The sequence below is a fragment of the Alligator mississippiensis genome, chromosome 1 (assembly GCF_030867095.1).
Source record: "Alligator mississippiensis isolate rAllMis1 chromosome 1, rAllMis1, whole genome shotgun sequence".
NCBI classification, from domain to species: Eukaryota; Metazoa; Chordata; order Crocodylia; family Alligatoridae; genus Alligator; species Alligator mississippiensis.
Genome location: NC_081824.1, coordinates 320,458,877 through 320,480,623, shown reverse-complemented (window position 1 = coordinate 320,480,623; position 21,747 = coordinate 320,458,877). Strand labels below are relative to the sequence as shown.

The 21,747-nt window shown below is 41.2% G+C and overlaps 1 protein-coding gene across 8 annotated transcripts in view; it reads right to left on the bottom strand.

Moving 5' to 3' along the window:
- SCML2 (Scm polycomb group protein like 2) overlaps window positions 1–21,747 on the bottom strand; it is a 112,318-nt gene that overhangs the window by 77,066 nt on the left and 13,505 nt on the right. For 4 of the 8 annotated variants that reach the window (XM_059720887.1, XM_059720890.1, XM_059720893.1 and 1 more), the window contains 3 exons: window positions 16,544–16,648; window positions 8,510–11,376; window positions 1,644–1,714 (listed from right to left, as the gene is read on the bottom strand). In XM_059720887.1, the coding sequence (XP_059576870.1) occupies window positions 1,644–1,714; window positions 8,510–8,618 (180 nt within the window). In that variant the 5' untranslated portion in view covers window positions 8,619–11,376; window positions 16,544–16,648. Of the gene's footprint in view, window positions 1–1,643; window positions 1,715–8,509; window positions 11,377–16,543; window positions 16,649–19,046; window positions 19,111–21,747 lie in introns of those variants that run through there. The other 4 variants (XM_059720888.1, XM_059720891.1, XM_059720892.1 and 1 more) reach the window with 4 other exon arrangements.

The window sequence follows — 21,747 nt, the reverse complement described above, 5'->3', positions numbered from 1 at the left end:
ATGAACTTATCAAGCTCCGAACTGAAATTAGGTTGAGGTTTTTTTTTAGCCCCACTTGTCCTCTAGTCCTGTTAGATAGAAACTCCAAATCTCAGAATCAGCCGGGCCAACCCCCACCTGCTCTCCCAGCCCGGCAATGGCTGCCCCGCCCGCCCCAACTCCCGGCTCTTTGGAAAAAAAAAGCCCTGGCTCAGTGGGTGCTGCTGGGTGGGGGGGCAATCCTTGCTGCCCCCCCCCACTGCATGGGGGGCTCTTGTCCCCCACTGCATGGGGATCCCCCGCTTGCTCTCCCAGCCCCGCCATGGGTGCCCCACCTGGGCCAACTCCAGCCCTTTAAGAAAAAAAACCCAACTGATTAACACCCCAGAACTAACCGCTCCTGCTGGCAGGGGGTGGTCCCTGCTGCCCTGCGCCATGTGGGGGGCTCTGAACGAGCCCCCTGAAGCCCCAAGGCCACTGCAGGAGCAGCGAGTCCCAGGGCTTTGGGGGGGGGGGTTCTTAAAGGAACAGAGCTGGCCTGGGCAAAGCACCCATGCAGCATGGGACACTGGGGGGCAGCAGGGATATCACCCCCCCCCCCCCAGCCCGGCAGCACCTGGTAAGCACCAGGGCTTTTTTTTAAAGTACCGAGCTGGAGCAGGCAGGGCAGCCATGGGGGGGGCGGGGGGAGCTGGCAAGGGTCCCCCCATGGTCCCCTCCCTCCTCTCTCCCCTGCCCCTAGTACTTACCAGCTCGGAGTCCAGCTGCAGCTCCCTGCTGCAGCCCTGGAGACTGTCTAAATCAAAGCTCTCCGAATCTTTTCTGACCATTTGGAGAGTTTTGAATTGATTCAGACCTTTAATTGGTCCCCTGATTCAATTCGGATTCAGAGATCTGGCCACCAAATAGGGCCGAATCTCCTCCGAATCAAATCATCACCTGAAGCTTCACACAGCCCTACAAAGCAACTAAGAGGTACAGAAAAATGAGGGGAAAAATTAGATGAATAAGTTTTATTACAAACGTGAAAGCAGGAAAACTCCGAGCTTCATATATTCATAGATTCATAAATGTTAGGGTCGGAAGAGACCTCAATAGATCATCGAGTCCGACCCCCTGCATAAGCAGGAAAGAGTGCTGGGTCTAGATGACCCCAGCTAGATGCTTATCCAACCTCCTCTTGAAGACCCCCAGGGTAGGGGAGAGCACCACCTCCCTTGGGAGCCCGTTCCAGACCTTGGCCACTCGAACTGTGAAGAAGTTCTTATTAGTCAGAACTCAAACGACTTTCATAGGGATAGCAAAAGGCAATTTTCTTCTCCTTGGCAACATTTTAAATTCTTGTTCAAAACCACAGAGGCTGTTAAAAACAAAGTGAAACTTTTCTAAATTTTAGTAAACGTCTTATTTTTTAGATAGCCTCATCCTTCAAAAACAAATTAAATATTTTTGTGAAAGCTGATTTGAGGCAGAGACCAAAAATGCGAAGATTCATCCTGAATGTTTACAACCTACCAAAACTATATGAGACATAAGAACAGGGCATTATAATGGAAAGTCACCAGAAACCTTAAGAGAAGGGCAATTATTGGTCCCCTACTATGCACACTCTCCAAATATAAACAGAACATACAACCACATTTACATAAAAGAATTTAGTGTACCTGTCTGAAACAATGTGGAGGAGCAGCTACTGATCCAGTCTCTTTCAAGTAATCATCCCAATTAAACTGTTCTGAAAAAGAAAAAAAAAAAACAGACAGCTTTTAAGGGAATAGTTTAGCAAACTTTTTGGGAAAAGCAATGATTTTTTAAATGCTAATCTTTGCTTTTTAAATTGTAAAAAAAGGAAATTCCTCATTTGTGAAAGAGATGAGTTTGACAGACCTTCAGATGATTTTGAAATTCTGGTAATCCACAGGAAAGACACCCTACAGGCAGATTCAAAACAAAGCTCACACATATTTCCTCCTTAGTGAGGAAAGATGATTCAGTAGTTAGGGGACACTAGAGACCTGGATTCAGTTCCCTGCTCCACCACAAACCTCTCGGTGGTCTTTTACAAGTCACTTTAGTCTCTCTGTGCTTCAGTTTTGAGCCTGTAATATAAGAATAGCAGCACACTCTACCTCAGAGGAGTGTTATGAGGGTAAATATGTTAGGAACCATAAGATACTCACATATTACAGTTATGGGTCCAGGTAAGGTTCCTAACATTGTCTTCAGAATAACCAGCAAATATCTCCAGCCTACTAAGAATCAGGAGTGCAAATGGAATCTGTGAACATGATCCCGAGGACTTGTCATTGCCTTATAGCTGCACCTGGGATTGCCTTAAGCAGCACATCCACACCCTCACTTGCAATTTTAATGCACCCCAGTACTACTGTCAGGCTGTTACAATCTCAGGACTGCTTCGTGTTATGTGCTTGAGGCCATTCTAAGGCAGCTCCACTGCCTCATTTCCAGGGCATAATGAGCCGAGCAGGAATATGTTGGCAGTATGTGCTTTACACCCACAGTCTCAGGCACAGCATAGAGGCAATGTGGACTTACCCTGAATCCAAGCCAGAAAAATAAGTTCTATGTTTGCTATAAATGAAATTGCCTCTCAGGGGAAAAAAAGTAAGCATTTTGCCTTGACAGAATCAAGTAACTGCTTATGTAGCACCAGTCATTTCAAATTCTTTGCAAGGTTAAAATTGATTATTTCTTTTTACATTTGGTTTACCTAAAGGCCTAGAAAAACCTGAAGCTAACGGATGGATCAATACAAGATGCTACATAGCCAAAGATATAAATAAGCAATGTACAGATATAACGCATTAAAAAGCCAAGAACTATAATTATACAACCCACATAGTGCTTCTACAATGGAACGGTCTCAAAATTTTTAGCAAATCTATTCATTTTTCCTGGTTTTATAACTGCTATGTTTCCTACAGCCACCTCAAAAATGATATTCTAAATGAGAAAACTAAAATGGTGTTATGATGCCACCTAGTGGATCAACCAACCTGTAGTTTTCAAAGTGTCTGGAATTTGAGAGACTTTGAAAAAGAGGCTTGGATAGACTACAAAACTAATGGAAAAATCAGCTCACAGTAAATGACTCAATATGAAATATTTGTTTCATTTTATATTGCCCTCAATTCAAGGAACAGAATGTTCGTCTAAATTACAAGAAAACATAAATTAATGTTATGCAATATATAATTGCTCCCCATACATACACTGTCCCTCCAGAGAAGTAATCATTACACAGATAAATGAGCAACTAAAAGGACTATGAGGGCACAAGAATAAATTAATATAAACTGGCCATGAACATAATTTAAACTGAAAATTAGAAGGAGGTTTCTATCATAGAAGCAATGTTTTAGAACACCTTCTGAGGAGAGTGATGCCCTTGGGTGTGTGTAGATGAAACAAGGTGCATGTGTGCACAACAGTTTAAAGCGGGTTAAATGCTTTTGCACTGTTTTAATGGAGTTGGTGTTTGCATGCATCGGCAGCATATCATGCATTAATTCCAGCCACTGTAGCACATTCGGCAGTGTACTGAGCCTTAAATGACTTTGGGGCACAGGAAACTAAAACACCTCCAAGGAGTTTTAGTTTGCTGCCCCACAGCCACGGAGTGAAGCACCGGGCTTCGTGTGGCTCAGGGGTTCTGCAGGCAGCCTGTACAGGCAGGCTGGCAGCAGCCTGGGAAGGCAGGTTCCACGAAAGAAAAAAAAAAAAAAAAAGCAGTGGTGAGCCTGATTTCCCCCCACACCCCTCCTGGAACCTGCTTGCCTGCATGAGCTGCGTAGGAACCCAGTCTTTGACTCCACAGCTGCGGTGTACCCTGAGACTGCCCAAGCCAGGTGCCAGCGGGTGGGTGCCACCTGGGGGGTGGGGTGAGCTGCTGCTGTGGAGGGAAGCAAACCCCCCACAGTCCAAAGATCATTCCGCCTGCCATCAGCTTGCCCTCCCCTCTGCTGGAGAGGCAGGTAATACACGGGTGTACATGACACGGAGGTTTACTTCACCCTAAATTCAAGCGGTGGTTTTAAAAACCCACGGCTTCCATTTAGGGCAAAGTAAACCTCCATGTCGTATACGCACCCCCTTAGATGCAACTATGCATCATATGCTGCAATACTTAATCCTTTACAAAAAAAGACTAATTATCTAGGAAATAATTTTGAATAAAGTTTCCAATAAGATGTTTATCTGCAGTACAAAAGTTCTTCTCTACCACTGTACAGGAACAATAATCCTACTTTACAATTTTTCCATCAGGGCACCATGGAAATCTAGGTCAGTGGTTCTCAACCTTTTTAGACACAAAGCACCCCTTCATTTGACCTGAAACACCTCTCCATGACTCCTGTGAACTGTGCAGCACCCTGTTTAAAACACTAGCTCATATATTACAGTGCTTATCACCTTGAAGAGGAGCCAGAAGTGAGGGAAGAACAGTGGCCAGCAAGGGAGAAACCTAAGCCTGCACTTATCTCCTCACGTCTCATGGCACCCTTCAAAAAATCTCCAAGCACCCCACAGTGCCCTAGCACTTTAGTTACAAATCACTGCCCTAGGTCTATTTCCCTACAGTTTTAAATTTCCCTTGGCCCATGACTGTCTTTGATCTGAAAGCCAAGTTTTTTGTTCTAGGTTACCATTATTTCTCTAAGGTCCTCTCTCATTTCTTCTGTAGAAGGTAAAAGCTCCACTTTCTTTTGGGGGCTGCCATGACTCTGGAAGACAGGCTTCTCATAACATACTGGAATCTACATCTCTTACCTTTAACACTGCAGGAAGAGTCTGTCTCTTCCCAAATCCCTCTCTTAAAAGAAAGGACCACTCTCCCACTAAGATTGAAAACAAGATGTCCTCAAGTTTTAGCAACAATCTGTATCACTGACAGACTTAACTGCCTACTTTGGTAACCCATACATACCCAAACCATCCCCTGGTTGCTCCTAAAGAAAACAACGGACTGAATTAAACTGAGACTTGTGTCCAAACCAACAACTTCTCTTCAGGTTCAAAGTTGCTTTGGAATACTGGTGCAGTTAAGTAGGCAGCCTCAACAGAGCCTGACTCATCGTTGAAAAGGTACTCCCTATTCTCCTGAGGCAACATCTGTGGTTTGCTAAATCTCTTCAACCTGTAAATTGTCCCTCCTTTCTTTGCAAACTGCTGGGACACTTGTGCTTTTAAGCGTTATCTGGATTTAATTTCAATTTTGCTTGGTGCGGCGATTGCTTCACCTACACTTGCACTTGGGGTAGTTAAAATATCAACTATTTACCGCCCCCCCCCCCAACAAATATCTCCCTGCCTTTATTTCTTATGCGTACTCTTCTGCTTCCCAAATATCCTCCCCATCATTTAGTTGTAGTTCTTCTCTTTATCACAGGCTTTACCACCTCTCTCTCATCTCTCCTTCAGCTCTTCTACTCTCCATTTTTCCTACCTGCACCTCTGTGTTTCAGCCTCTCTCCAGCACTCTGACCTCAGTCAAGTAGCCTTTGATCTCATGTTGGTTACTCAAGTAGTGAGTGGGCTAGCTAAAGTATAACCACAGGCCTTACAGTAAATCTTCACTCATCTAGCACTCTGGAGAAGCTGAATTGAAGGTTTCTGAAGCACAATGAATTCCGCTACAGCTGTTTCTTGGTCCAAAGACAGGCAAATTTTACAATGGGTGTCGAACTGTTGCTTCTGCTCTCATATGTAAGTCAGCTGTTTTCTTGTAAATGCTTGAGAGAAAGCTAGGGTGCAGCTGCATCTGATACCAGATGTCAGAGCAATATTTTCAAGTATAGACATGGTATTTGAGTTCCTAAGCATGACTAGAGTATCTCTGCCTAAGATAGGAAAGCAACTGGAACACTAATTGCAGAAGCATTTCCTCTGCTGCTAGGCATATAATGAAAAGAAAAAGCAACAGACAAGAAATGCAGAGATCCCTACCAACAGTCAGAAATAGAGGAAGAACCCCCCACCCCCAGCAGCTCAGAGATAGGGAAAGATTGGAAGTGCATAAGAAATGGAGTTGTGGAACTTGTTGCAGAGGACTTCCTGGAGGCCAATAGTATAACCAGATTGAAAAAGAAGTTATACAATTTTATGGATGGCAGGTTTATTAGGGGATATTAAAACAACAGCCAAGGAGGTGCCCTCAGGCTCAGGACATCCCTAAAACTCTGAAGGCCAGTTACTGGGAGGATATAAAAAAGGATATGTCCACACATCTTGTCCTTTATACTTTCCTACAGCATCTGCGAATTGCTGCTGTCTGAGACTGCCTATTTGTTATATAGAGATGGTGGGCCTAGGCCTGCCAGGAAACTATAAGCCTCTCTCAAATAGAAGGAGACCACTAAATGCATAGCAACCAAACACTTGGAACAGAAGATTAAAAAAGCAGCAAGAGGAGTGCAAGTCATAGGCTAATAACTACAGTTCCAAGGGGGAACACCGATCAAAAACACTGGCTAATGCCCACTGTCCCTTCACCTATCCAAGGAGCTTATGGATGCTGTCCAGTGAAGCTCTCTGTCTGAAGACTTGCATTTATGAGCAAGAGGAAGACAGCCCCACAGTCACCCAGATTCTCTCGGAGACAGTATAATGGGCTAGACGGCCCTTTGGTCTGATCCAATATGGCAATTGTTAAGTTCCTATGAAGTTGTAGAGAGCAGAGTGGCTGTAGAATAATGCCCTGACAGCACTGTAGTATTTCATTTGTAAAGGGTGATGATATAGAATCATAGAAAACTAAGGTTGGAAGGGACCTCAGGAGGTCATCTAGTCCAACCCCCTGCAGGCCCATTCCCAACCAGATCATTCCAGCCAGGGCTTTGTTGAGCCAGGCCTTAAAAACCTCCAAGGATGGAGATTCCACCACTTTCTAGGTAACCCATTCCAGTGCTTTACCACTTCCTAGAGAGAAAATTTTTCGTAATATCTAATCTAAATCTAATCTTCCCTTGCTGCAACTTGAGAACATTGCTCCTCGTTCTGTCATCTGCCACCGCTGAGAACAGTCTAGCTGCACCCTCTTTGGAACCACACTTCAGGTAGTTAAAGGCTGCTATCGAATCCCCTCTCAGTCTTATCTTCTCCAGACTAAGTAAACCCAGTTCCCTCAGCCTCCTCATAAGTCATGTGCCTCAGTCCTCTAACCATGTTCACTGCCCTCCACTGGACTCTCTCTACCATGTCCACATCCTATAGTAGGGGGCCCAAAACTGGACACAGTACTCCAGATGTGGCCTCACCAGTGCAGAGTAGAGGGGAATAATCACTTCCCCATTTCTGCTGGCAAAAATCCTACCAATGCAGCCCAGTATGCTGTTAGCCTTCTTGGCAATAAGGACACGCTATTGACTCCTATTCAGCTTATTGTTCCTTGTAACCCCCAGGTCCTTTTCTGCAGAGCTGCTGCTTATATCTCAAGTACTGTTATAGCACAGACATCTAACATGTCCAGAGTTGTTCCAAAGTCTATATTATGGACTCCTTTTATAATAAAAGTTCTTCCCAACAAGTTATGAGCGCCTGTGAAATGATCCATCTCTAATTTCAAACATACTGTCAAGAGCAGTGGTCAAGACATGTTTGTGCCAGGCCAAGAGCTCCAGTCAGGTGCCCAGGGCACAAAACTTTTCAAGTATGACACCAGAAGTGGAATTAATTATTATAGTGAAATTTTACATAACTTTGGTCATGCATTATCAGATTTTCAACAGAAGAATCCTGTAGAACCTTCCTACCTCAGTCCATGAGAAAACTGACATTTCTTTGGGTAAAATACTCCCCGCAAAATCATCCATACTAATTTCTTTCCATGCCACATCCTAAGAATTTGATGGTGTACTCTGTTTAATGTGGCCCTGAACAGGCAACGCTCCAAAAAACATCAGCATATCACAATGGCAGGTGATCTCCCTAGTCAGCACTTCCAAATGACAGATTGGTAGCACCTGATTAAAAAATTCTGGTATTTCTAACAAGAATAAACTATTTATTATAAATTATGGGAAACAATTTTCAGAAAACAAAGACAATCCACTTTTTTAAGTTTTTACAACAAATGAGCAAGTGGATACAACTGTTTCACCTACCAGTGAAGATTCAGACCAATATACTGAAAATCCTCTCCTCTTTATCATCATGATAAAGAGAAGAAAAAAAACAGTGACTGTTAAAAAGAGGCAGAGAAAAAGGATAGATTAGGTTAAAGGATGCAACATAAAATAATAGTCCAAAACAAATTGCTCTCTCACCCTGGATGATCCAGCAGAGCTACAACGCTTAAGGTGGCTTTTACTTTTCCAAGCACTGCATTACATACTATACCAAAATAAAGCCTAATGAAATTAACCAAGATAATCATATTCATTTATTTTGCAGACATTCATAAGTAACAGCTACAGAAGTGATAAAATATAACACAAAAGACAGCTCAATTCAAATATTTACATTACTTAAAAGTTACTTTGACTAATAACCGGACTATTTTAAGACATACCATTTTTTAAAGATGGGTGGTTTGACTGTTGACTTTTCCCATGTTTATCCTTCTTAGAATTCTTTGAATCTAAAGAGAAAAATAAGATGTCACATAACAAATTTAACATTTACATTACAAAAACAATCCAGGGTAACAATAAGACTTGATATGAAACACATTCAAACACAGCAAAATATGATGTTCTTGAGACTTAAGTATGCATATCTGGCTGTACATTTCAGTCTGCAATCAAAGATTAAATTTTATTATACTTATAGTTTATAATAGAAGTAGTGTTAAAATAAAGGTATACTATAGAAAATCATGCAATGCTCATTACTTTACTACATTATTAATAAAGCCACAAAACCCCACTAAAAATAACTTCTCTTGGCTGCACAAAAAACTTCCCTACCTTTATTTTCAACACTCTTTATTTTTGCTAAATAAATAGGATTATCAGTCAAAGGATCTTGGACCTCTGAGCCAAGATTTGCAAACACAATGTTCAATTTGAAACACCTGAAAAGGTTCTGCTCACACATTGCTGCATACTGACTGCCCAACAATCAAGCTCCTTTCAGGTTTCTAACATTGGCCACACAAAAATTAAGGATACCCAGATCTCTAGTTAAGTGGATAGTTGAGATAGTAGTTGAGAATCTTGGCCCTGGTCCCTATAAATTTGGTGGGGTTGGGGAGGACACATTACCAACGTATTTTTTAATTAAGGTTCCTACTGTGTCATTAATTCATGGAATGGAGGCCTATATAAAAATCTTACCACTCCAATTATAAAATTAATCAGGAAAAGAACTCTAGAACATGACTGTGCCTCTGCTGTTCCTGCATCTTTCCCCTTTTCAGTCATTTTTCTATTGTCTTATCAATTATAAGTAACAGATGTCTAAACAAGAATGGCAAGGCATATGCATACAATACCAACTCCAAGGAAGATGACCGCTGTAGATTTCACTAAGATCTCAAGATGGTAAACTTGAAGTGATGCATCCGTGACTAAGTTCTGTGACCTGAATTAACTTCTACGAAGGCTGTACATTTGCTAGCTCTGCTTTCTCATTTAACAGCATCATTCTGCCCAAAAGCCCTATTAAGTTAAAGGCAGCTCTAGAAGAGATGGTTACAAAACCAGCTGGCAAGGTAACACAGTGACAAATAAGACAGCAAGTGTTCAGCTCCAAAGCTAAGCCACTTTTATAGAATAGCTGTTTTTATAGAATAGCAGGTTTATAGAATAGCTGTTTAACTGGTGGCCCATGAAGGGTTAACTTTCAGTCCCCAGGCTACCACTTGGCAATCACTTGCCCCTATCCAGCTGCAGCAGCAGTTGGTCTCAGGACTCCCTCTCCCTCCTCTGGCTTGTGCTGCATGCTCCCACTCTGGGGGCGTGGAGCAGCCCGAAGCACTCATACAGTACAATGCCATGGGGGAGCCCACAGGGAGTTGAAGGTAAGGCAGGGTGCCACAACATGCCAAGGAGTGTCTGCCCATGTGTTAACATGGTGAAACAGTGTGGTGGAGCCCATAGGGTGCATGGCCACCAACTACTTTGGAATTAGACTGCTCCAATTTAAAGCTATATAGCTGGTTCCATCTAGGCTAGGGTATTTCGTTTTTCCTTAGATTAACCTTGAAATAAAGAAGGCATAGGCATTCACAGACCTAGAAAAAGGAGAGAGACTTTGGACAAGTTAAGTTAGAAAAGGATACTGTTGTATAGAAAATGACAGGCTGTGATAGCACATCCCATCCCCCTCAAATCAGAAATGGGGAGTAATGTGGACCCTCCTGCACTACAGGCAGAGAAGGTGAGCTTAAGTACAGGAACATGTATGCAGGTATCTTTGGGTTGTTTTTTTTAATCCAGTTCTTTAAGTGCTGGGTCCTTTTGTGAAATCTTGAAATAAATAAAACTTCCCAAGCAGCTTAACCAGAGGCACACCAGGGCAGGTACAGGCCCGAGACAGTTGCCAACACATAGCATTTACTGTGCAGATTGATGCAGTGCAGTAAACTGCCACTCCCATGGCAGCTGCTTTTGTGCAATCCCACAAATATTCAGCACTGCTGCCCCAGTCACCCACTCCCAATTACAATACTGAGCTTACCTACTTCTTAAAATTTGACCACTGCTTCCTAAGAAGAAACAATGTTTTGAAAAAAATTAACTTATGGTGAACAACTCCACCTATCATTTGCTGGTCACCAAGTCAAGCCAGATCTTCTTTGTTGACCAGATCAAGGACAAATGACAAAAAAATCAGTCTGAACACAAGATCTGTCTCCATTTCAGAAGAGGAAGAGGGAAATCCATTTAGTTGTTATGTCTAAAGCCAAAATGAACAATAATCCCAGAAATGAGAAAAATGTAGGCGTCACTGAGGTTGGTTCAATTCAACACTCTCAGTGTAAGGAAGCAAGAGCAGGTAAGAATTGTCATAAAGAGAGACTGCTTCCTGAACAGGAGTCTAAGCAAATCACTTGTTTCAGAAGGTTAAGCAGCCTCCCCAGCAAACAATATACTCAAAGCATCTCTACTTATTTTTGATTGACCAGTTATTCTTGAACATGGCTGATAATTACCCAAAATATTCAGAATATCTATCACTATGTATGACTGAACTCAGGAAAAAGAGGGCCCTTTAACTCTTCTCACTCCAACCATCAGTGTCAGGGAGACTGCTACAGAATTGAACTATTTTACCCAAGTAGATGCAAACCATTAACAGGAAGAATTACTTACCTGACTGTCTTCAAGTGAGACAGTCTGCATCCACCATACTTCCCACCACTCAGAAAAGTTTCCCCCTGTCTACACTTTACAGATGCTATGGTGTCTTGGTCTGGAGTGCCTCTCCCCATGTCTGCAGCCAGGGTAGATAAAAATTGATGATTTAAAAAAAATTTTAAAAATCTGATTTTAAATCAAAATCAGATTGTTTTGATTTACATCAATCACACTTTTTTCTGTTTTAAAAATAAGCCTATTTAAAATTAAATTTAAAATTATGACAGTCTACGCAACTGTAAACTCACTGTAACTTGAAATTATTTCAATAAAAATGTTAAGCACTGTATGGTAGTTGCCAAAGTTTTCAGAAAGATAAACCAGTTCGTGTGTGTGTGTGTGTGTGTGTGTGTGTGTGTGTGTGTGCGTGCGTGCGTGCGTGCGTGCGTGCGTGTTGGGGCAGGCACTTTAATTACAGCAGCTCTGAGATCGTTGCCTGTATTCAGCCTCCCCTGCTTCAAAATGCTATGGGAACACTCAATACACATGACATGGAAACTGCCATGTTAATTAATAATCCTAATTACCACACATTGGAGCAGATGTCTGGTACGTGTATAGGTGCCCATACTTTGCTGACATTTTAAATCAGCTTTTCATAGCAATAGTTTCTTCTGCACATGTGAAAAAAAAAGGTTTTCTTCATTTCAATGAATTCAGTTTATTCAGTTACTTATACCTTCAAAGTTGAGAAGCTAACTAGAAGTTTAAAAAAAAAGCAGAAGAGCTTGGCTCCCACTTCCAATTTATGAATGAAAGCTAGGCACACTCAGAGAAGTCCTATCGATTTTAAAACTCTGAAGTGACCCAAAATAAATCATTTAAAGTATTAACCACAGAACATACTTTTGTCTAACAATATCATGCAAAAATGTTTTGCTGAACTTCTTCTTTGGAAATTCTTCATAGGAAATCCTATGTATCCACTAAATTTAAAGTAACTCTGTTTAAATTTTTTTTTTTTTTTTTAATTAAAACGATGTTTTGGTGCATTTTTAATACTTCAGTTCTCCTCCAAGCAGAAATTGGAACAACCATAATTTTAAAAACTAATAATCACCTGAGCAAAAGAATGTTTCATTCACCATTATAAAAGTAAATTAAGAATCTGAACAGATGTATGTTAAACCATATGAATTAATAAATGTTTACAGATATAGTTTCCTCCTAATTAGCAAAAAAGTAGTGTCGAATTTACAGTAAATACTATATTTAAATACAAATCAATGTTTTAACCATTGCCAACTAATGTGGATCAACATTTTTACAGAAAAATAAATACTACAAATGCAATACAATATTAAAAAGGAAAATCTTTTAAACAAGATTTTCTGTTTGCTGCTTTAATTTGATCTGTCCTACCTCTAGTCACAAGCTTCTGCTGACAAAATTACTAGTTAAAAAGAGGCTAGAGCAACCACATCCATCATGCAAGAAATCAAAGACTAAACAGAGACCAACCTAAGCATTTTTATTGCCTTGTGATCCACCAGGGGCTCAGAACTGAGAGCTTAGAGCAACGATCCTCAACCAGGGTTCCAGGGCATCCTGGGATGCCATGAGATCCTTTCAAAGGTGCCATGGGGTGCCACACATTGTTAGCATTGTTAGGTGTGTAAATATGATTCACAAGATAAACCCAGAGATTTCAAGTAGGAATTCCTGGGTCAAAAACTTTCTGACCTGTTGTGGTCTCTCTGAGTTCCCTGCAACAGAAGAATCTCTCTATTGTTTTTCTATAGTCAAAAAATGAGTGAAAACTAAGAGCTGGGAAGGGTGCCTTGACCCTATCCATGGGTACCTTGAGCCTAAAACGGTTGAGAAAGAGGCCTGCACGAATAGGGAAGTATTTGATTCAGATTTGGATTCAGCCAGTTCAGATGACAGTGATTCGATTCAGAGATTCAGATCACTGTCCTGAATCGATTTGGCCAAATCAGCTTTGGAAGGTTAGGACCGGCCGGGGAAAGGCAGACACAGTTAGGTGGCTGCAGGTTCTCCTGCAGCTCCCCCCGTCCGGGGAGAGGCAGGAACAGCAGGAGGAGCCACAGGAAAAGCCCCCATGGCTGCCCTACCTGGCCCCATTCCCCGCCCGGCGCCAGCCTAGTCCCAGCACTTTAAAAAAAAAAAAAAGCTCCACACTCACCAGATGCAGGAGCAGCGATTGGGGCCTCTGGGCACTCATGGCAGAGCCCCCCTGCACAGTGCAGACCAGTGGAGGGCAGCGGAGAACACCATCCACTCAGCAGCTGCCCCATGGCATGGGTGCAGCATGGCTCAGCAGGGTGCCGTGCACGGTCTGCAAGCTGGGGCTGGGTGCCACTGGGCTCCGGCTGACACGTGAAGCTGCCCCACCTCCCAGGCGAATCAAACCAGGAGTTGGGAAATCGAACCGGGGGCTATGGGAATGTTCAGTTCCCTGAACATTCCTCCAGTTCCCTGATCTTTTCTCCAGCTCTTCCCAGGGGGAGCGGGCCCCCAGATGATGCGGGATGGCAGCGGCTCTGAGCTATTTCCCCAAGCAGCAGCAGCAGCCTGCTGAAACCCGGTGTGCAGATCTGGGGGCCGTGCCCCTCCAGGAATTGCTAAGAGAATGATCAGAGAGCTGGAGAATGGAACCAGAAGCACTGGCTGACAGGTGGAGCTGCCCCAGCTCCCAGACAGCATGCGGTGCCCTACCAAGCCACCCTGCATCTGCGCCATGGGGCAGGGGGCGAATCCCGCTGCCCCCCCGCTGTGTGTGGGGGGGTCTGCCATGAGCACCCAGAGGCCCCAAGCGCTGCTCCTGCAGCCGGTGAGTGTGGGGCATTTTTTTTTTCCCAGGAGGCTGGGACCAGATGGGGGATGGGGCCAGGCAGCACAGCCATTGGGGTTGTTCCTGCAGCTCCTCCAGCTGCGCCTACCTCTGCCCCGGCGGGGAGAGCTGCGAGCGCTCTGCCTTGCTGTCGCTTACCCAGCCAGCGCACAGGGGGCGCGATGCAAGTGCAACTTGTTCTGGGCGGCAATATGGTATAGCCCCCGCTCCCAGCGCTGCCACGCCTGCATCAACACTGAGAGCGGGGGCTCTGCCGCACTGCTGTTTGCCAGCTCATGTGGCAGGCATGGATGCAGGCATGACAGTGCTGGGAGTGGGGACTATGCCCTGCTCCCACCTGCCCACTTCTGCTTCTGCCTAGAGCGAGCCATGCCCGCGTCCAGCCCACCCTGACCCCGACTGGGAAAGCAGCAGCAGGCAAAGCCCTCGCTCCCAGCATTACCATGCCCGCATCCCGGGCCCCGCTGCCCCTCCCCAAGTAACGCACCCTGCTGCCCTGGCTGGGCAGCTTGTCCCAGCCCTCACCCCAATCCCTCCCTCCCCCAACCCCAACAGATTTACCAGCTGGAGGCAGGTGTCAGCTGCCTGTTTAGTCTATGGCCGAATATTTTTCCCAAAGCTTTTCTGAATCTATTTGGATGCTTCAAATGAATTCGATTCAGAGATTTGGTCCCCGAATCGAGCCAAATCTCCTCTGAATCCTATCAGCTACCAAAGCTTTGGACAGGACAGCCCTATTGAGAACCACTGGCTCAGATTTGTGAAAGCAATAAAATGATTTAGTTAACTATTTTATGGTTCCTGCTAATACAGAACTCAAGTTTCCTGGCTTCAGAAAGACCACTCCATTTTTGGCACAGCTGGTCTTTAAAACAATGAGATGATTACTGTGACCATGTACCCCAGGGTAGGATTAGCATTTGGGGAGAGACAATAAATGTGGTATAGTAACTTGAAAAGTATGCACCTGTCTTCTCTCAAGACTCAAGACTATTTACTTAATGTCCTTGTGGGACAGAAAGCTGACAAAAGGTCACTCTCAAGATTTGCATACCTACTTGTTGGGGACTTATTCTAAAGAGCCGAGATATCACCTGGAATCCTCAACCCAAGCTAAGTCTTACAGTATGGGAGGAAGTTCCCCCCTCTAAGAAGTCTTTGCTCTCATCCTCATAACCCCTGAACATTCCTGGGGTACCAGATGGGGAGAAATTACTCTTTCAATCACACAAGATTTCATCTGAACAAATAGAGGATTGAGACATGTCAGCATTTCCTTACATAGATGATTCAGTCTCTCTGAAGACCTGTGATGACAGCTGGTGTGAAGAAGCAATGGTTTGCTAATGAATATAGCAAATACTCTGTATATGCCCTTCTAGCCACCCCAGAATAAAAACTCAGTTTCAAGAAACTAAAGCATACAGAATCTGGAATATCATATTCTACCTGTGTTTCCTGTTCTTTAGGTTTATGCTACCAGAAGGAGCTCATGCCTGTCTGGAAGGAGTCGGTCACAGTCTTGTATGGTATCAGGCAACAGACATGCAAGAAGTTACCCAGGGAAGTTATAGGTTTCCTCAACTGGCTCTACATCAGCTAGCGCAACTACTGCATGCATCATTGTTTCATCACAGAAAATCTAATGCAGCAAAGCCAGCAATCTTTTTCAAGGTAATAGCTGCAGAGAAAAAAATTGCTCTGGAGAGATGAAGAGCTTAAACTAAGTGAAAAAAGTCTTAGCAATCTTCTATAAGATTAGATATGCTTGCTTTAAAGCTGAAAAGCAGGAGAAATTCAGTTCCAGCAGCCAGGGTCCCCTCAAGAAGCAGTATTTTCATTTCATTCACATTTTAGTTCAGCAGTGTATTCTCTTCTGCTGAAGCCTCTCCCCTGAAATTGGTCCATTATTTAATTCATGATTAACTTTTGCGGATATAGAACATGAAAAGATATGCCTTAGGGGAATGCCACAAGTTGTGGATAACTGAACTGCTTCAAACAAATAATTTATTTTATCTACAAAGGCTTGCAAAGATAGCTGCTGATACAGGTCACTGCCATAAAATTTAAATTCCTGATATTATACAGTATCCTTCTTCTAAAGCATAGAGTAGTTATAGAAGCCAGCAAAGGATATTTTACTTAACAATATATGTAGATAAGTATTTAAGTTTTCTAATGGGACACTGTTTTTCAAGACTATCAGAGAACAGCAGTTAATTTCAGAAGTACTAAAGAGTGAATTTAGCATGTCTTTCTTTCTTGCTTTAGTTCCAAGTTCTATGCATACTGGTATCCTACTTCTTCAGTCTAACAACATACAATAATTCTCTCTTATAGCTAAAGCCATACCTCAAATACTCCAAAGTAGTTTTTATTTCCCCCCCTATATTCTTTCCTTTTAGATGAAAGCCACCAACCTTACCTTTAGCTGCTGTTCTCCCCATGATAATTCTGTGATCTTCCCTTTCACAATAAAAAGGCTGAAGTTGAAAGACCAGTTAATTTTTCCTTTCAGCACAACAGGTTCCTGCAGAGCAGTGATATAGCAAGTTAGTTATAGGCCCAATACAAAAACTACTATGCCTCAAATTTAAACAAGCAAAAGTTTAATAAGTTATTGGTTGAGAAATGCTGTGTAAACAAGAGTCAGATCAAAGCAATATTAGAAAAAGAAGAGGGAAATGAGAAGCTTCAATGTTTGTATTAAAATAAACCATAAAAAGTGGGGGAAAAAGATCAGGTAGTGAGTTGCCTAAACCAATGGATTCAGCATGAAAAAATAGGTTTTAAGTTTCTCTCTCTCTCTAACAATGAACTATTTGAAAAAAACCCTTGTGGGGAAATGTGCACTTTAAAAGGTAGGGAGGAATAATCTGAAGTTGGGGACCACATCACAATAAAGTGTGATACAACTGCCTACTAATATATGTTGTAAGTGATATCCGAATATAGATACCCATTAGAGCAACACTAGTCTCAAATACAGCTCAAGTCTGTATTGTTGTGAATTTTAAAAAAGAGCTGAGCCACTACACCGCTATCAAAAACAATATACATTTTTTGCTGCTAGCTGTACCTTTGCTGCTGAATTTCACCTGCTTTCCGGTGAAATCAAAAGTAACATATGTGCAAGTCTGGCAGCAACAATGCTGGCAAATCTTTCTGTTTTTCTGTTCTCTGTGCAAATTTATTCAGGAAAAAAATATTAAACAAATTTTGATTACCAATTCAATTTCAACAATTTACCTTCAAGACTATTTCAGTTCCAATTATGTTATGGTTAATAAAACCATGTTTTAAGATTTTTGTAATTTACACAGGGTCCCCAAAATAAAATTTGACTCAAGAAGCACATTTCTACATGTTAGATATATTTGCAAAGCTAGACATGCTACAGAAGCACTACCAATACACCAAAACATTTAAATATAATTATTACATTAACTAAAATTAAATATTAACAGAAAAGTAAAACAATTTTTGCTCCGTACTAATATGCATAAATAGCCATCACTATTAGGGGTGGCAATCCGTTTAAACATCCAAATAAGTTTGAAACTATTGCAGAATTCCACAAAACGTAATCCAAAACTTGTCCTCTTCGGTAATAAAGTATGGAAGGTGATGCAGAGTCAAAGTAACTCCTTTTATGGGTGGATTACTTTAAAACAGTGCATGGTTTTTATCTTTTTTGTTCCAATCACCAGATTGCACTTGGTGCAGTAATAAAGATTCCAACCCTGCAGTGATAGTCATCAAGTTTAACACAACTGGAGTGTCTGTCAGAAACATAAAAAGGATTCCAGCATTTCATTAGCTCATGTAGCACCAGATAGACTATTTTACAGCATGCCTACCAGCCTGTTAAAAATGTAAGACAATTGGAAGTTCTAAAGTGCAAACCCAACAAGCAGGCATAAAGTACGCTGCTATTTAGAAAAGGTGTTACTTAAAAGCCTAATTTATTCTATTCAGTGTTCTTATTAGGTGAGCTTTTAGAAATTCTTTTTAGCCATATATGAAGCTGTACTTGAAAACTACACTTCTAAGCCTCCAGCTAGAAACTACCAGGCTGCTTCAAAAGAGCATTATGGAAACTAAGTTTCACCCAAGAGAGCATGAGTTAGTCAAAGCTGGGGTATAAACACTTTCTGGAATAGAGGTAGGGCTTACTTTAGTTCGCCCCACTTAATTACCTGCCTTCCTGATGGTTTGTCATTGGCATCATCCACTGCAAACTCCCTAGCCCAGACAAACTCTTCTCATGAAATTTATATGTCTGGGCTTCTGATCAACAAAATGTAGCACACTCCCCTCCCCCCCAAAATTAAGGAATAAAAAGAGGACAAATACAGAAAGTAAAGCCTGCACAGTTCCCTGGGCAAGAATGTGGAGAAGTTTACAACATCTCTGAATGGGTGAGTTTAGAAAGCAAGCAGAGCAGATGATAAAAAGAAATGTGTTGAAGTAAGAGAGAAGACTAATATAAATTTAGGAGCTGAGAGACAGAAATAAAGGAGGAAATGAGCAGAGTGGGATTATGATACAGAGAAGGAAATACAGATGCAACAAAAGAAGTACAGGAACAGAGATAAGACATCAACAGAGAAAGTGAATGAAGAGAAATGGCATAAAAGCTAAAAGCAAAGAAAAAGAAATAAATAAAAACTAGGATCAGTGCACGTCAGCCACAGACAAGAAATGTCTCAAGAAGAGTCAAGTTAGGCTTTGGAAAAATTACCATCAATAAGGCAATTCAACAATAAATCACTGGAACTAAGTAAGCTAGGCAAACTGGAAATTAAAAGGCAAAAAGACTAGACACAGAAAGTACAACATTAGTTTCAATGTTAAATATTCACAAATGGAACCCAATAAAATAAAACTATGGAGGAGTCCACATCCTCGCTACCAACACTACTTACATCTGGGATTTCAAACTCCACTAAATTCAGTGTTGTCCCTTGCCTCTTCAGCTTCCCCAACTGCAGTTAATTTTAAATCAGATGAAGAGCCTGGGTCTGCCTTTAACTTCCTGATAAGGCTTTTGTTGTCAGGCCTCATTCACCCTTACTAGTCACCTCCCACTGTGAGAACGCTTGGTTAACAATGTATCTATGGACAAGCCTAAAGCTTCATAACCTCCAACATTACTATAATGCAACACTAAAATGTCAGAGACTGGAAACTATTTTCCATCTACTTTAATACTGCTCTTCCAATTCTAAAAAATACACTTGAAAGGCAAGCACTGGTATTTTTTAAAGTGATCACAACTGTCTTTTCTACTTTATCCATGCCACTCACACAAACAAGCACACCAGGTAAATGTTCCAAACCAAATCTTGTGCTATGAGGAACAAATTATTTATTCCAACATTCTGCTTGCTCACAGGAATACAGCAAAATACATGTCACATAGAGAAACACAATGAGGTTCAAAGAAAAGTAAGCTCCTACTGGTTCTTGGTTTGACAACCAGCAGAGAAGGTAAGAGGGTTTTTTGTTTTGTTTTGTTTTTATTGCAGCCTTTCATGCCAGCCAGTCAGCTGTTCTCAGCTCAGGTAAACTGTGAGGAAGGAGAGGAGACTTTCCTGATGTCAGTTATGTTTTAGTCCTATCAATGCTGATGGTGTAATTCAAAGACCCAATTTTCTAGTTCTCAATCACAAAGAGGAGAGTCAATGGGGAATTTTGGCTGGGTGGGACACACAGCCAGGTCAGTCCACTTTCATTTTTTTTCATAAAACACAACTACAAAATACCAGGTCAGATATGTAAGAATATTTAATCAATCTCACACTTTAACGTGTTTAAAGTGACAGTCAACTTGAAATCTAATTAAAAGTAGTTTCAAATACTATACCTCCCCTAAAATTTTACTCCCCTCCCTGCCCCTCAAAACTGTTCTTTACATTTTCTTAACATTTACTCTTACCTTGGATTCTCTGTGAACACTATACAAACAGCATAGGACCTCTGCTAGCAGGCTGAACATTGAAACTTGCCTATACACAGGCAAGCTGACAAGAACCCAAATATTTCTCTCTCTGACCTTCATTTATACATATCTTCACTTTGCTTGTAACATTGTCATACAGCGTTTTACACTGCAGCTTTATAACATTATACGTAAGTGCAGGTTATTCAGTGATGCAGGTAGCTAGTCTATATCATCTGACTCTCAATCTTTTCCCTTATCTGCCTTATCATCTGACTCTCAATCTTTTCCCTCATCTGCCCTTTGCCTTCTCTTTCCAGGTTGTTATACCCAGGGCTGCATCCTGGTTTAAAGCTTTTTACAGCAGAAACTATTTTAGTTTAATACTGTCGAGTGTATACTACAATAGTAATTATTCGGACTCAGGATTCCAGGCACAACAGCAATACAGACCCACGTACAAAGGTTCCAAAATGTGTAAATTTTAAGTGAATGGTGCCTCTTTCAGCTGATTTTCAAAATATATGAAAAAGTATCGTCTGAATTCAATCAGTACAAACCCATTTCTTATTTTTAAGAGAAGAAAAACTTCAATAAAATGTTGATAAGCCTTGGGGGCCAGAAGGGAATGAGAAAAGACAGGTGATTTACAAATGTATATAATGTTAAGTATTTTAAAATAACTTTTGCTATGTACTCTGAGACAATATATCTGACATTCTGGGTCCCAGAACCATTTACTACTATTCCAAAGGAGACTGTCACACAAGTAACTATGCACAAAGATGGCAAACATCTTACTGACATCAGTTAAATAGTTTTTCCTTCCTTTATAAGTAGAAGCATTTATTTCTGTTTTTATACAAAATTGGGTCTAAAGGAGAATTCCTTTTATTCCATACTTTTTTAAAAGGAGAAGGACAAGTTCAAGCAGAAATTCAGTTTTCACAGGTTTATGCAAGGCTGATAAACAGCTCCAGAAGCCTTCTTTACTATTTGATAAAAATGCTGAGCCAATTTTTCTTGCATGTATTGGCTTTTTCAGAGAATTGTATTATTAAAATAGTAAATATAATAGATCAGCTAGTTAGTAAAAACAAATTAGATGTAGCAAAGTATTTCTTAAATTGCCGAATTCAAAGCATTAGTTATATGTATTACTTAACAAAAATATCCCGTGTTAATAGTTGTTTTGAAGATCAATAAAAATAGTTTTCTTTACTTGCATATTGTAAAAAAGACTATAAAAAGGTTTACTGTACAATATGCAACAGATAATTGGCATAAATAGTGATACATTTTCAACTAAAAGAATATGTTATAAAGGCACTTCAAACATCATTTAGACTGAAGATATCACAAAACCAAATGAAAAATCAGTTTTCACTGAACACTTTATTTGAATTAACTTTTCTTCACTACTCTTCAAATTTTCTATTGTGAATATAAAACAAGCCACATATTATTATATAAAGATTTCATTATTACAAAAAATTAAGCTTGCTGATGTAGCTGCAAAATTCAAAATAACCAAAAGCATAAATATTTCAATGTAAATTAGATTTCAAAATTAATTCATTTCTAGAAACATGAGGTGGTGTTATACAGATAAAAAATAAACATAATCCTTATACTAATACCACTCTGATATAAAAGTATGAAACTTGATTCAAAATCAGCTGTTC